The sequence below is a fragment of the Cydia strobilella genome, chromosome 12 (genome assembly GCF_947568885.1).
Source record: "Cydia strobilella chromosome 12, ilCydStro3.1, whole genome shotgun sequence".
Lineage (NCBI taxonomy): Eukaryota > Metazoa > Arthropoda > Insecta > Lepidoptera > Tortricidae > Cydia > Cydia strobilella.
Genome location: NC_086052.1, coordinates 10,782,392 through 10,797,496, shown reverse-complemented (window position 1 = coordinate 10,797,496; position 15,105 = coordinate 10,782,392). Strand labels below are relative to the sequence as shown.

General features: G+C 35.9%; 1 protein-coding gene across 4 annotated transcripts in view; it reads right to left on the bottom strand.

Annotated features, from left to right (window-relative positions):
* Positions 1-14,828, bottom strand: part of LOC134746107 (clustered mitochondria protein homolog) — a 41,023-nt gene extending 26,195 nt beyond the window's left edge. The window contains exon 1 of one of the 4 annotated variants that reach the window (XM_063680361.1): positions 14,506-14,828. In XM_063680361.1, coding sequence (XP_063536431.1) covers positions 14,506-14,626 — 121 coding nt within the window. In that variant the 5' untranslated portion in view covers positions 14,627-14,828. The other 3 variants (XM_063680358.1, XM_063680359.1, XM_063680360.1) reach the window with 3 other exon arrangements.
* Positions 14,829-15,105: the final 277 nt, after the last annotated feature.

Genomic DNA, 15,105 nt, shown 5'->3' with positions numbered 1-15,105 from the left:
ACATTTATACTAGTTTCCCGAGAAGATAGTCAATGTATAGAAAGACCGGGCGTGTTGCGCGCATGCCTGATCCCGTGACGGCGCACGTGGTCGCCGCTGGCGCAGCGCCAACTATCTCCAGCGGCGAGTCAATAATAGATGGCAACGGGATGCCGCCAACAATAGACGCCATCGCCGACGCGTCTGCATCGCGACGCGACAGGGTAGTGCATCTGTTCTGAACTAATACTCATTTATTTGCCGTGGTTGTACGGATATAATTGCACTAACTACAGAATATACAAATACTCGAACACTGACGCGTTTGCAGCTTAGACAAACGTTCCTTGAGAAACATTAGTGTCACTATACAAAATGATTTGTGCTTGAAAATTCAACTTTTGAATAATGGAAAAACGTCACTATTCGAACGGTAATTAATTTGGTATAGCGACAGTATGTTTTTCAATGAGCGATTAATATTGCTGCTAGAGTACCTATACTAGCGGTAAACATTATGCGCTTTTACAATCTTGTTTTGCAAATATGTTTTTGTGATGATGTTGAGTTATCATACTGCATATTAAACAATAATGTCATCCTAAGGGCAGCCAAAAACCTGTCGAAGCAGATTTTAAACACTATAAGGAGATATACTTTTGAATAGGTATCTATCAAAATAGACCTAAACGACATTAGAGCTCTTCCATCTGCATCGCAATTCGCAACATAGATAAACTAACCAATAAGTTTAAATTAAAGTATATGAAAAAATTATCAAAAAAAAATAAAAAATAAAAATATCATTAAAATTTAATAAGTTTCGATAACAGTCACGTCGATTTTGCTCTATCTGAATTTGAAATTGTTTATACCAAAATGGATTCAGCATATGCTGATAATAAAATCCTTAGCCATTGCGCTGGTTTTCAGGGATTGCTACTCAAACCTAAGCCATCGTAATTTACTGCCATAACAATTAGTCTCGATCGCTAAATAAAAAGAGACTGTGAAGGCTGGCGTCCACTAGACTCGCCGAGGCGAATCGAATCGAACGAAGAGCCGCGGCGCGCCCGTCAATGGACGCAGTTGCATTAGAAAATATAGGAGGCGAATTATTGCGATTCGATTCGATTCGCCTCGGCGAGTCTAGTGGACGCCAGCCTTAAGAAATATTAAAGACTTCACTTAGATTAATTGTTTCTCGTATTAATCAACAGACGAAGTATTATCTAGAATGAAACAATTCTTCTACTCCTACTACCTAATATACATATAGGTCGTGGCTCGTGACGCTAAGCGATAAGGGAGACATATGACTAAGCAATCATAACAATTTATTACTCTCAATAAAGCATGACCTCAGTACGGTACGGAACGTTTTTAATGAACACTATCCCACCTTATTTACCTACCAAGAGCGGAAAAGATCACATAGGTACTTGAGTGATGCCTGAGAAGACAAACTTTCATATCAACCTAAATGTTAAAGTTATCTATGTTCCCGTTACAAACGAGATAACAAGTCGCGGCGCCGTCAACGGCCCCTAGATATATTAAAACTTGGGAAATTTGTTGATAAACGCTCTTCCTTCTTGTAACAATATATCACGGCTCTATAAATTATTAGCCGTTTAATCTAGATAACAAATAGCAAGGTATTTAGAGAAGTTTAAAGGTTAAGGTTTAGGTAAAGGTTAATATAAACACACTTGCACTCATAATATAATTAACTTTCAGGTATTTAAAATAATGTAAACAAATAAAACGACGTGACTCCGTGATTTGGCATACTATAGGCGCAAAGTATCACAGATGCAGCTTCCAATCATACCAACATTTTCTACAGTTTCTAGAGTTGAAGCCTTATTTCACGAAGAAACTTTTCCGCGTTTTATAAATCACGTTTCATGACACGATTTTCACACCACCGATATTTTAAGGTTTCCCATTTAACCGCGGACTGGATTGGACGGAGAAACCTAGGCGAATGTGATTACAGGTTTGCCGTCATAAAAAAACTTTGATTCAGAAAAATAAGAAGCGTGTTGCTAGGACGCCTATAAGCGGGCTGCAGCGTCGTCGATCAATGAATAATGCAAGGGACAACCAGCGTCAGCGACAATCGCCGCATATTTAACCTTGGCTTACCGATTATTGTGTGATTTCTTTCCATGACCTTACGTTTCCTTTTGAACCACTATCTCTATATCATTGCTTAGTTAGAAATGCACTTGAACGTTAGTCATTTTTAATTCAACGTGAAAATTTTAATAAATTTGACACATGTTAACAAAACATTACGAATGACAATAGACATTGACAATTTTGACATAATTTAAGCTTTGTCCGATTTTAGAGGTGTTTGGAAAAGTTTGCGCAGACTATTAAGTCATTATTTTGCTTTAATTTATTCGCAAAAATGCGTCTACAAGCACCTGTGCGGAAAGAGAAGTCGTGAAATGTATCGGATCCAATACATTCTACGACTCTTCTCTTTCTGCACAGACTCTAACACAAATCAGGGGGCTGCCCTAGAACTGAGTTTAAACAACGTGTAATATTTTGTTAGAGATCAGAGACCAAATTCAAGATAAGCATCAGACGCGTATACGTATATGTAAAGTTAATCAAACCAAACAAAACAAGTGATCCAACTCTGTAAATTAGGTAAAGTTCTTATAGCAGAAAACAGGCGCTCGTATAATACTCCTAATCGTAACCTGAAGATCCCTTGAACCCAATAAAACTTGGTCGGAAACTGTAGTATGTATCTAGTCGCTTATGTCGATAGTCGACAAAGCCTAAGCACCAAACAGCCTAGTATATCAGCGTTACGTCAAAGAGTAAACCCGGTTTTGAATCCAACACATATATCCAAGTATTTTTGCGTATACCAATACCCATTCAGAACCTGGACCTATGCTTGGAATATTGTGAGGTTACAAACTAAATTATATCAGCTTGTCAGCTTCTAAGCTATGGTAACCCATAACATAATATATATACATAACAATCTTTAATGTATTAGAAGTGTTAGAACAAATGTATACAGTACTTATTAGACGTGTTGCTTATTTGAATTTGATCGTGCTGTTTATTTAAATGAAATAACCCAAAAAACTTAAATATTTTTCGTGGACTTATTCGAATGAAATAACGAATACTTAAATCATTCGTCATTTGAAAAGCGGTCGAATTATTTATTCGCGGATAAATTATTCGCGAATAAATCATCCGCGAATAAATCATTCGCGAATAACTATTGAATTAATTATTGATTATTATAGAATAGAAATAGAATAGAATAGAAATAATTTATTCGTTAGCACACACAAATAGAAAATTATACAAAACAGAGAAACATAAATAAAAAGAAAAAGTGCCACGAAATGGTCTCACCTCAGCATGTTGCTGGCGACTGCCAGCGCTGATCTTCCGGTGAGACCATTGATGATGATGATGATTCGAATGATTATTCCTTTAAAAGAATATTCGAATAATGCCCATCTCTGCCGAGTTGTCCCTGAAGCAAGGTTACCCATCACACTAGCCGCGTTACCACGTTGAAATGCGAATTGCGATTGACAACCTTTGCAGAAGGTACGAACCCGCGCGGGCATTAGACCCCCTCTCTCTAATTCAACGTCCCACTTCCCGAATAAAGGCAATAGCCTCCGACACCTCAGCACCCAGTAGTCTCAAACGCAAGGAAGGGGTACAAAATAATAATTAACGGCCAGGTTCGCATATTTATCCCGCTTTTTGACCGCGGCAAAATCTGCAGCGGCACCAGCTGTCCGCACAGTTCAGCCGCGAAAGTACTCAGCGTACTAACGCACGTGGCGTCCCATAGCACGCACTTACCCCTCTACCACGGCACCAAAGTCAAGCAGTACGGCTTTTTACCATCGGTACCAGGACACATGGGGTGTTGGTGGATATTAAAGCCCTCCTTACGATGTCATTGAGAGCGTGGTAACGCGAACACCTTCCCGAAATACAACAACAACTCAAAGCGTGATGGTCATTCGCCTCCACCATGGAGCCGCAGATGCATTTATGGGGCACACAAACATCGCAGCCCAAGCGAAGAGCCGCCCGCAGAGAATTCACCCGCAATGAGTCGTGGACGTCGTGGTCCAGGAGTGTTTCCAGATGAGGAGCAGGCAAAGCTTGCAACCAGGCTCCCGCTACGACTCTTGACACCGACTTCAACCTGGCCAAATTCACCCCTGTGGGTACCCCGTGCAAGAGCGTCTCTGGCCCTCACATCGTCCCAAAGTAGCTGTACTCGTGGAGCCTCGGGCAGCAACGCCGTTGGGTAACGAGCCGTCCGCCTTGTCAAGTTGCTAATTATTTATATTAAGAGAAAACAACTTTCGTAAAAAAATTAGGTTTATGTCAAATGCTAACAAAATCTGTCATATTTGTTTACATTATTTGCAATTTCTATTGAACTCCACTGTAGATACATGTGGTTACAGTGCATCCCAGTCTCAGAATCATAGGCTTTCAAAGAGACCGAGCAATAAACAAGAGCGAAAAAGGAGGAACTGTATGGGACTTGCTTCAACAGACCGTTGGACAATGTATTGTGTTCAAAAATTAATTTCCCACATTTTAGTACAAACCAAAACTACATAGGCAGGTAAGTTTTTATGTAATTATATATTTTCACACATATCTACATGACATACTACTAAAGCAGTTATCAGACGAGAATGAATCGTAACAAAATACATAGTGGTAGTCGTTAGGTATGGCACATAATGATTACAACGGGCAGGATCAATAATAGGTCAAGCAAACTGCATCGCCTCAATCAATATAATGTAAGGCATACGACTACGACTCAATGTAAATGTTAGCAAAGGTGTGTACATACGTAATCTTTTATGTAGTTCTAATTTCTAATAGTTGACAATAACAACCTTTTTGCCACCTCTAATATTATATTATATTGAGACCGTTTCAAGAACTGGGGTATTAAGTTATGTTTTCATATACCTATGTAGATATTTTATATTTATCATAAAATAAATAGTGGGCACTTTACTAGTTTATCCAATTGAAAGTCACAGACTGAGCGCAACAAAAAATGGAACGATCATATGGAATTTTCAATAGGAGTGATAGGGGATGAGTTTTTCTTTGTAATAGTCTGTCTTTTCAATGTCTATGTACATGGTTGTCAGGACTTAGATCTGTGAAATTACGTACATTTTTATAGTATGTTGTCAGCGATTTTAAAACTTGTTTTCAAATTAGTCACATTGTGTACTGCTATAATAGTATGCTACGAGGAAGTATACGAGGAGAGATCCAATAGTTCGCGGAATGGTGGGGATGACTATTATTTCTAGAATTGTACTTTGGGGGAACTCATTAAGAGTATATAATAACAATTATCAGCCTAATGACCTCATTATTTTACAAAATATCGTCGATAGAATCAATCCGGAAGAACTTTGCAAGCATGGAGAAAATCGACGCATCCTTTTTAGAATGGTGTGGTGAAGAAAGCACGCCGCTTTTGCAGCGGAATGTAACTGGATATGAGGCCTGGGTTTATAAGTTTTTTTTTAAAAGAATGTTTATTTAAAAGAAAAAACCTTAATAACATTAGATATTATCCTGTGGCCCCACACTGCCTGTCACGTGGTAGCCGTATTCGCAATATACAACCAAAGGTTAAGTAAAAAACTAGGTGACATTAATAGAAGTAATAATTAAAGAAATTAACTAATTTAAAGAAAGAAAAATGAAAGAAAAAGTTGTCTGTGTGTTTGTGTGTGTTGGGTTGTGCATGTAAGGCTACATAGATTGTTAGCATATGTAAGTGGTTAGGTGACGACCTTCAGCAGCATTTCAGTCTGACTGTAGTTAAGACTTTTCAACCAGTTCTTAATTACGAATTTTGCTTCAAGACGAGACTTTTTAGATATGTTGCAGGCCTTTACCACTGTATTGTAAATATACGAATGCAGGGAGTTAGGCAAACGCGTTATTAATTTGAACTTGAGTCGAAATTAATATATTTGCACGCTAAGAATTGGTATTTGTTTGATAGATATGTATGATCGATGTAGATTTGGTCATGGAGTGTTTTTGTGTAGGGTCGAAGAATGCGATAACATAAGTCGATTTCAGACTTGTCTCCGATGAAATTTGCACTTACTTACAATATATATATTGTGCTCCTATAGCGTTAAACAGCATATTAAATAATTACATGACAAATTACTACCTATACTTTATTTATCGTAAGATGATGTCATTGATGCCTGATCCTTACGAGATGACTTGCATGTATAGAAACATGATTTAACTAACCGAATTAAAAAAACTTATCAATTTGACCCACATGTATACGTACACTATGTAGGTACGATGTACATATGCTGTAAGTGTAGGTATTGAAAAGCACAATATTCAGGTAACATCCACAAATATAGCATATTTTGTAAGTCAGGTCCAAATATTCACCACTGAAAGTAAAATACCTTAAAGGTACCAAGGCGGAGAGAATCAACACTGCATTTTTTGCTATCACGGAGGCGAGCCAACATTAGAATCAAACCAAGGTTATATTTGCAATCGAGACTTGAAGCACTCGACCAGACAAAAATCATCAAAAGTTAACTTAACACAAGTCTGTTATATCAAGTACCTACATAACTTGTATACCTTTAAAAGAGAAAGTCTTGTATATATATATATATATATGTTTATATATATTTCGGGGACCTCGGAAACGGCTATAACGATTTAGACGAAAATTGGGGGTTTTCGGGGACGAAAAATTGATCTAGCTAGGTCTTATCTCTGGGAAAATGCGTATTTTTGAGTTTTTATGTTTTCCGAGCAAAGCTCGGTCTCCCAGATATTTACATTTATATCAGTACACAATAGCATTTATGCACCCGTAATCAGCATTCAACTTACAGCTTGATTGCTAGAACCAACTTCAGAAGTCTTGTGATTAGTGATTAAATTAAGACTATAGAGTTGGTAACAAATTTCGAGATCATTTTGTCGCCGTGATAGACGAGTCCGTAAAATACAATGACCCAGCGCTCCATTTTCGTAACCACGCTGTATTTCCTGCTATTCTAAATTAAAATCAACAAGCTGAACCCGACTGAACAGCCCGGAACCACTCCGCTTTAAAAGTTTACCAGACCAAACCAAATTGCATCTTTACTCGCTCTGAAAATCCTTAGAAAGTGTTTTCGCAGTAACTATTGGTCAAGAAAATGTCTCTTACTAAGTATTGAGGCTAAAATGTGTAAGACCAACTCTGCCATTCATTTCAAGTTATAACTGTCAGAGTTGACGAATAGTAAGCAAGATAATTTATGAACCGTGTGCGAACTAAGTGCTTCAGAAGAACAGAAATGGAGCGACTAATAACTCGCCTTGGACTATTATATATGTACGCATGCATGTATCAATGGGTTCATAGTTACAGGAGTGCTATTCACAACGTTTTGCTGACGGAAAATCTCCGGCACACCAGTATAAATGTAGGTTTCAAACACGCGTATGTCAACGATTCTGAGATCAAAATATACAAGGGTTTTGCTCGCAGTCGCGACAAAAGCTTTGTGAAGGTGGTTGATACAATTGGGCGGGTAACAAGCGGACCGGTGCCAACGTCCGATCACTGTTCGACAGACACCTAATCAAGAGCCAATTAATGGCATTCAAGGGTGTTCCGATTCAAAGTAACTCATTATTCTTATTGCTTTTGGGTTTGTGTAGCCGCCGTGCAGGTCTCGACGACTCTAATAAAAAGACTTCGATTTGAAGTAAACTAATATAATTTTCAGTAGGTACTGGTTACAAGGTACAGTTGACAAAACGGTTAAAAAGTGTAGAAGTGGTGGTTATGGTATGGAGGAGAGAGTGATTTAGCGAAATTACAAACAACAGAACAACAACAACAACAATTACAACACACAACACACACACACACACATGTTACAATTGAACAGAAAAAAGGTGGTTTAAATTTAGGTGCCTCTAATTGGCCGCGATACAAATTATGTGGAGCGCTTCTATTGGTGTTTTAAAAAAGCCTTCGCATACTAACCGAGCCCGACGGCTGCGTTTAGCTTAGCTACTGCTAGGAATATTTTATATAAATAAAAAGTTGCGTTCGCAACAGTTTGTATTGGTCTTACATACATTATACATGCGTTAGAGATCCTCGGAATTCAGACACCGGTGACACCTTAACTCAAAGTGGTCCGTCACGACCACCGCTGAATTTCGTAACTTAACACGTATTCTTACAAATATAACAGTTCAGTATTCATATACTAATTGAACGAGCTGTGAGTAACTCTAAAGACAAATTTCAATAGACGCCTACTTACGAGTATACTGTAAGAGATATTTGTTCACACGTCCCCTAGTTAATAACGCAAGTAATAAAAGTTTCTGGTTCATTTATTTATCTCTGTGGCTTTCGGTATAAAGAACAACAACAATTTGATTAAATTAAATCATTCATTCATTAACAAAAATTGACAGTTTAAAATGCCATTCAAATCTTTAGTCCAAAAGCATTATCGTTTTATTACCGCCCCAAACTAATCTCCATTGTTTTCCCTTTGGGTTGGAATTTGAAGTTCAAATTGACAGTCGCTTTCTTATAACTTAGTGCCTTATATCCGATTTTTCGGATTAGGTTACGCAGTTACCGAAAGGACGGAAAACGGTGAAAAGCCGGGAACCGGGAACAACACTAGGTAGAAAAGAGTGAATTACCTACATTACCTCACTAAATGTAGATAGAGGTTTAAGTACATTACCGTTGTATACTTTACACCAATCTATATCCTTATCATGTAGGCAGAAATCATATCAACCTTATCTGATGTTTAAATTGTGATGGTTAAATTAAACCTGCAAACCAAATGTGATAAAAATGACAGAATATGCTTAGTGATAAGGATGCCGGTATAACCTGTATTAAAATATTAACCTCTATCTTAATTTCAAAGCATATTCAAAATCGTTTCCAAACAGATTTACTGTCTGTTTGGCATCCCAAACTGATTTACAGTAGTACAAAGTTTTCAAAACAAACCAAATCAATAATTAGTGTTATATACCTAATAACTAGCGGGATAGTTTAAATCAAAGTAATAGTTAAACCAAATCAAATTTCTCTTGTAGTAAAACGAAACCGCCCGAGTCGCAGTACTCGCAGTTATGCCGGGGCCCCCTTGGCTTCCCCAATCAATACAAGAACGTCTATGCCTTCCAAGTTACACGGACGCTAGGAAGGGGAGGCCCTTATGCGTTTTTCTGATCATAAAATAAATTGGCAGTAATACTATCTGGTGTTGCATTGATATTGATACTAATATACTAGTGGCTCTGTGAGCTGTACCTAGACCTCGCCTCGCGAGAGTCGCGAGCATAGCTTAAAACTGAATAAATGTAAGTTAAAAAACTGACAAAAAATTTATTACTAAACCTGCTTTCAAAATTTTACGAAAATCGGTTGAGAATTGCGACCACATTACATAGGTCTTAAAATAATAGGTATGTAATTTCGTTCTCCGAACGAATATGTCTGTGAAATAATATATTATAGGAAACTTTTACAATTTACAAGTCCACCCTTATAATTACTAAAAAATAAATAAATATCGTACCATAAATATAGTTATTTTATCTTTAAATAGCGACTGTTACATACTTATTCTCTTAAGCAAATTATGTAGCGTGTGGTGGTGAAACCAACCCGCTTATTAATATTCAAACGGATAACAGGAAGTAGTCAAAATAATGAAACAACAAGGTACATGTTTACATCGGAAGAGTGCACGCAATAATCAGTCTAGTAAAATGAAAGCGAGATACAGGGGTTCGACAATGGTTACACCATAACCATAACACAATCAATACGATGTGAATTGTGATTGTCGCTGAGTGCTCGACGCTACTATTACTTTTAATGTGACCTACGCTCAGGTCGAGTGGCACTTTTGGGAGAATAAACCGAATAAAAAAAAAATCAAAGTAGAGACCCTAAAAATGAGGCGTAGCTCTTCCATATCTCTACTTAATAAAGGGCACGAAAAAGATGCACACGACTGGGATGACAAAAACTATATTAGAAAACAAGGTATTTTAAACAAGAAGTTTTTACTGATAAGTGATAACCAAACCACAAACTGAATCAACAAACAGAAGGCATACATTTATTTTAACATTTTTAACCCATTTAAAGCTCAGCTATAAGTGAAACCTATTTCTACAGACGACAGTATCTATATCTGTATCCATGATAATTCAGGTAACGATAGAAACATTTATACAATGGAAAGTATTATAACGCTAATGCATAAATATGATTAGTATCTTAATATTCTGTACATTTCTTATCACGATTCTGTAGCCTCCAGCCATCGTATCGCAACGAAAACAAGAAACGTAATTTAATTACGTAATCAATCATGTCTCCCGGTGATATGCCGAGCCCACTGTATCAAAAGATACCTTCGACAAACATATTATAAACACGTGTCGAAAGACCGGGGGGGCATCTAACTGTTTCTATCTGTTTTTTGTCGTCATCGCTTAGAGCAGTCAGTGGTCTGAACGAAAAAAAAAACTAATTATTTAAGGACATGACGTGTCTTAATTAAATACAAGCATGACCGTAATATATATTCAGTTTTCGTTGTCGTATTATTGGTTAACTTGGATAGTACTTCGTAGCTACAATTGCCGACACGCCTAAATAGTACTGAGTATTTGTACACTTTATAGCAAAGGCTAACGAACAGTAAATTAATAATGTTGCGATTACGACGTTATCATTATCCAGATTTTGCAAGTCAAGTTTTACCTACTTCCAGATCGTCGGGTTGACTTTAAAATATAAATTCAGCAAGCATATGCAGATCTAGGTATGATCTGTTAAAAATATACTATCAAATTACCTTTCTTTTGAAATAATCCTTTAAATTCCTTGAACTGGAGAGCGAATTGAGAACTTAAGAAGTTAGTTTGGAAGCAATGTTGGATTAGCGTAGGTAATTAAAAATGTTAACTCGGGCTTGCTTTTTGACAGGTATGGTATGGCCATTAGTTCATGACCCAGCTAGTTTCTCCTGAGGCTTGGTCTTTGGACTGACCACAAGTAGTTTTCCTTGGATGTATAGCCTTTCCTCTTTTTTACTTAGTACAAAAGACAAGAACCTCGCAAAAATCTGCTGTCCGGTGCCTCGCAAAGGTTAAGGCCGCCTCTGCGATGTTTAGTGTAGGTACACTAAAGTAGGCACGTAGGTAGGGGAGAGCGGGGCTGGAAGTTGCGATTTTCAAATAACATTGTTGTGATATAAAATTTAAGGATTTCGTCACTTTTTCTTTAATATATGACATCTATTACAGTTTTTAATTTATATATAGTAGTGTGACTACTTAAAAAAAACACAAATCAAAACATTTAATAAAATAATTTGATTTGTTCCCAAACTTGTTAAGGATTTCATTTTGTATGTATTGACATGTTGAAGAGATATTTATCTCTTCTCGTATTGATATATTTTTTTCTACAAATATCTCAAAAATTGGCCATTACAAACGAATATCTCCAAAAATAGATATGTATACGCCTTGTTTTCCTAGTGTTAGATGATGTATATTACATATCCCCTGTATTTAACCTTAGATAAGATAACAAATTCTATTGAAAAAAGAACCGGATATAATACTGTAAAAGAACAATGTCTATTTTTAAAGTAAATATATGCTAAGCATAGTAACACTGCTTTGTATCTCATTTTATCCTTTCCAAGGGGCAAAGAGAGTCAAACTTTTGGAGGTTTCAGACAACAACTTCAGCTTTTTAGTTTAAACTTTCCTTATACTCTGTCTTCATATTATATCACAGATTCATAAAGTCTAAACATATTTGTAGTGTTAGTGGGAGAGCAAAAAAATATGGTAATGAGTGATGACTATGCAGTTAGTAGCAAAAATGATAACTTACATGGACCCAAAAACAAAAAATTGTATACTAAAGTGGAGTTTCTAATTTCTTAAAAAAATTATAATTAAAAATTTAATTTAATTTTTTAATTTTAATTTCTTTAAAAATCTTAGGTTCTAAATATTCTTAACATTTTCATATTATTACTGATCCCTAAATATGAGCTTCAAATGCCTTTTAGTTATCATTACCTAATGAGCATAACACATTAGAGAACATAATTTGGGATATATTTTCGTAATGCAATTAGGGAGAACAACATTAACTGATGGATGGCATTGGCAAAGCAAACAAGAAGAAACTCATAATACACAAGCACTCAAAAACAGTTAGAATGAGAAGATAGATAGGCCTAAAACTCATGATAAACCAATGAAATAAAAATGTGATGTATCAAGATCATGATGAATTAATATTACGGCAGAACATGAATATTCCTGCATTTTTGTACTCTTAGTTTGTTCTCGGGTGATGAAATTGAAACTGTATTTATAATACTCATATACATATTTGTGTTGTTGACTGTACATCATTGGTATTGTATATTGATTGTTGAAGAGTGGTTACTGTTACAAGGATAATAATACTAAGGAGATTAAAATATAATCCTTGGCTCAGTCAAATATTCTGCATACAACTCTCATCTCTTGTTATTCACATGGATAACTAGCCAGTGTGTGTGTTCTGAGCCCAGAAGGATATCACTATTAGTTGCCCTAAATACAATAATTAGGTGTCATGACTCATGAGATAACCCTGTGGCATCAAGAATAAACAGTATCAACAGAATAGAAAGGCTACAGTGGTTATTTATTACACAAACAATAATTAAATATGACTAGACAAATTGATAGAAAAACCTAAAATAAGAGTAATTTTTTATTCCATCTGCTAGATATAATAAACAAAATATATTATATCTAATAGATGGAATAAAAAAAGACTCTTATTTTAGGTTTTTTTTTTATCAATTTGTCTAGTCATATAATGTAATTATTGTTTGTGTAATAAATAAGCACTGCACTTTTCGCAATAATAAAAAAAACACTAATAGCTTAGCTTCTACAATTCTTGATGATCCATGGCAGCGGCAATTATCCAGTTAGATAAAGATAGAGATAAAGATAGTTTATTATTCAAGTAGGCATATTACAACGCGCTTATGAACGTCAAACAAAGCTGCGCCATCTCCTACCCCTCTGCCTGGAGAAGATTTAAATCCCCCTAAACTCGGTGGGACACATCTTTTCAAAACATTACATCTTATAATTAACATGCATCATCAGCATCAGCAATACCAAACAGCAATAATAGCAAATATTAATGTAAGAAAATTAAACCCCTAGCCCTAGCCACCATCACTATCAAACCTTTCAAGACAAATGTGATTTCTTTGTTTGAAAAAAAGATGGAATTCAAGGCCTTTTACAAACTTCTGAGGGTTTAGGGATCTATAGGTATACATATGATATCAAAACTAGATCTATGTACAGGATGTTTATATGCTAATTAATGTGTACACTTTAAGGAAGTTGCATAAAGTTTTCTTTAAGGAAATACCTATAGTCTATACATTTGTAAGGAGTTTTAATAGATTATTCTCATTAATCTTCTGTATAATATGAGTATTCCATAGCATTAAGTGTATTTGTTTAAATTTATTTCATAACTGATCTCTGAACCACCTGTAAAAATTGGGAGAAATCTCTTTTCCTAAAAGACTTCTAAATAATATTAATTACTAAAATAATGTTAGTAAAATCTTATTATGTTTTCTGTTAATGGATTCTGTTACTCTAGTCCTAAAAAGAGCAGTTTAGAAGATAACAGTAAATTGATCTTTATCAAGCAACATAGAATCATACTATTGGTTTTATTCAGTTATAAATAAAGGGCACAATAGGTCATGGTAGTACTGCATTGGCAAGTATAATGTTTTGTTGTGTATGTATTAACATTGCACATTACCTGCCTGCCACACCGTATACTTGAATAACAAGCAGTTCAACTAGTTATGATAAGCCCTTCCCATGTTAATAGTTACCATGTGTAAAGTAATCTTTACTCAACTATCTCCCGTATTGCGCTTATTAATGTAGAGTAGTAAAAACGAATAATATGATAATATGACAATGAATGACATTACCTTGAATATGTAATCATTACACAACTTCTTACAAGTATTACATGGGTGATGGGACTCCTATACTATGTGCATATGCAACAAAATTGTCTTTGAGTTAACTACATAATTAAAAACATTTAAACTAGAACAAAATATACTTGCATGTTTTTCAGATATCAGAGAAATGCGTGCAAAGTGCACAAGAGAGCGAGTTGATCACATGATACTGAACTACAAAATTTGGTCGTCACATGACCTAAAATTTTAACTGGATGCACTTTGTTCAAGCTAAGGAAACATAGTTAAAATAATAGAATCTGGTAATAACCATGCTCAATGTTACATAACTGAATGCATGAACATTTATAAAGTTAAAACTTACCTTTGATAACATTCTCGCTACCACTCTTGTCCTTCACATTGTTGCTAGCCGAACCGTTTTTCACTTTTAGAGAAGTATTTTTTGTAGAATTCTCATCATTCACTTCACTTCCGAGAGCCATCACAACACGAGGAACAAATCCGACACCGATTGACCGCGACAAGCACGGCCCACACTCAGCTGAAGCAGCACATGCGGTACAATTAAGGTTCAATATCGACTGACAGTATAATGTGCTCCCTGAAATGAAGCTAAATTCCAATTGGTATTCACCAAAAAGTAAATCCTATCAGAAACCCACTCATTTAATTCAGGCGAATAATACCATCTTACTGCGAGATCAACAGTTTTACCGTTGAAATAAACGTCACAAAATTAAACGTCATACATTGCGCAAAAGTATAAAACTCAGAGAGTTGACCACGATCCAAGGAAGCAATGGAACTGAGTATTTTGGACATACCATTTTATGACGGAATAACTTTTCTGTTTCAGCGCTAGAAGCGACCTCTTCCGGACAATTATTTAATATTTTAAATCAATGACCACGGATAGTTGTATAGTGGCGGATACAAACATTAATGAAAGAGATGTATGCAT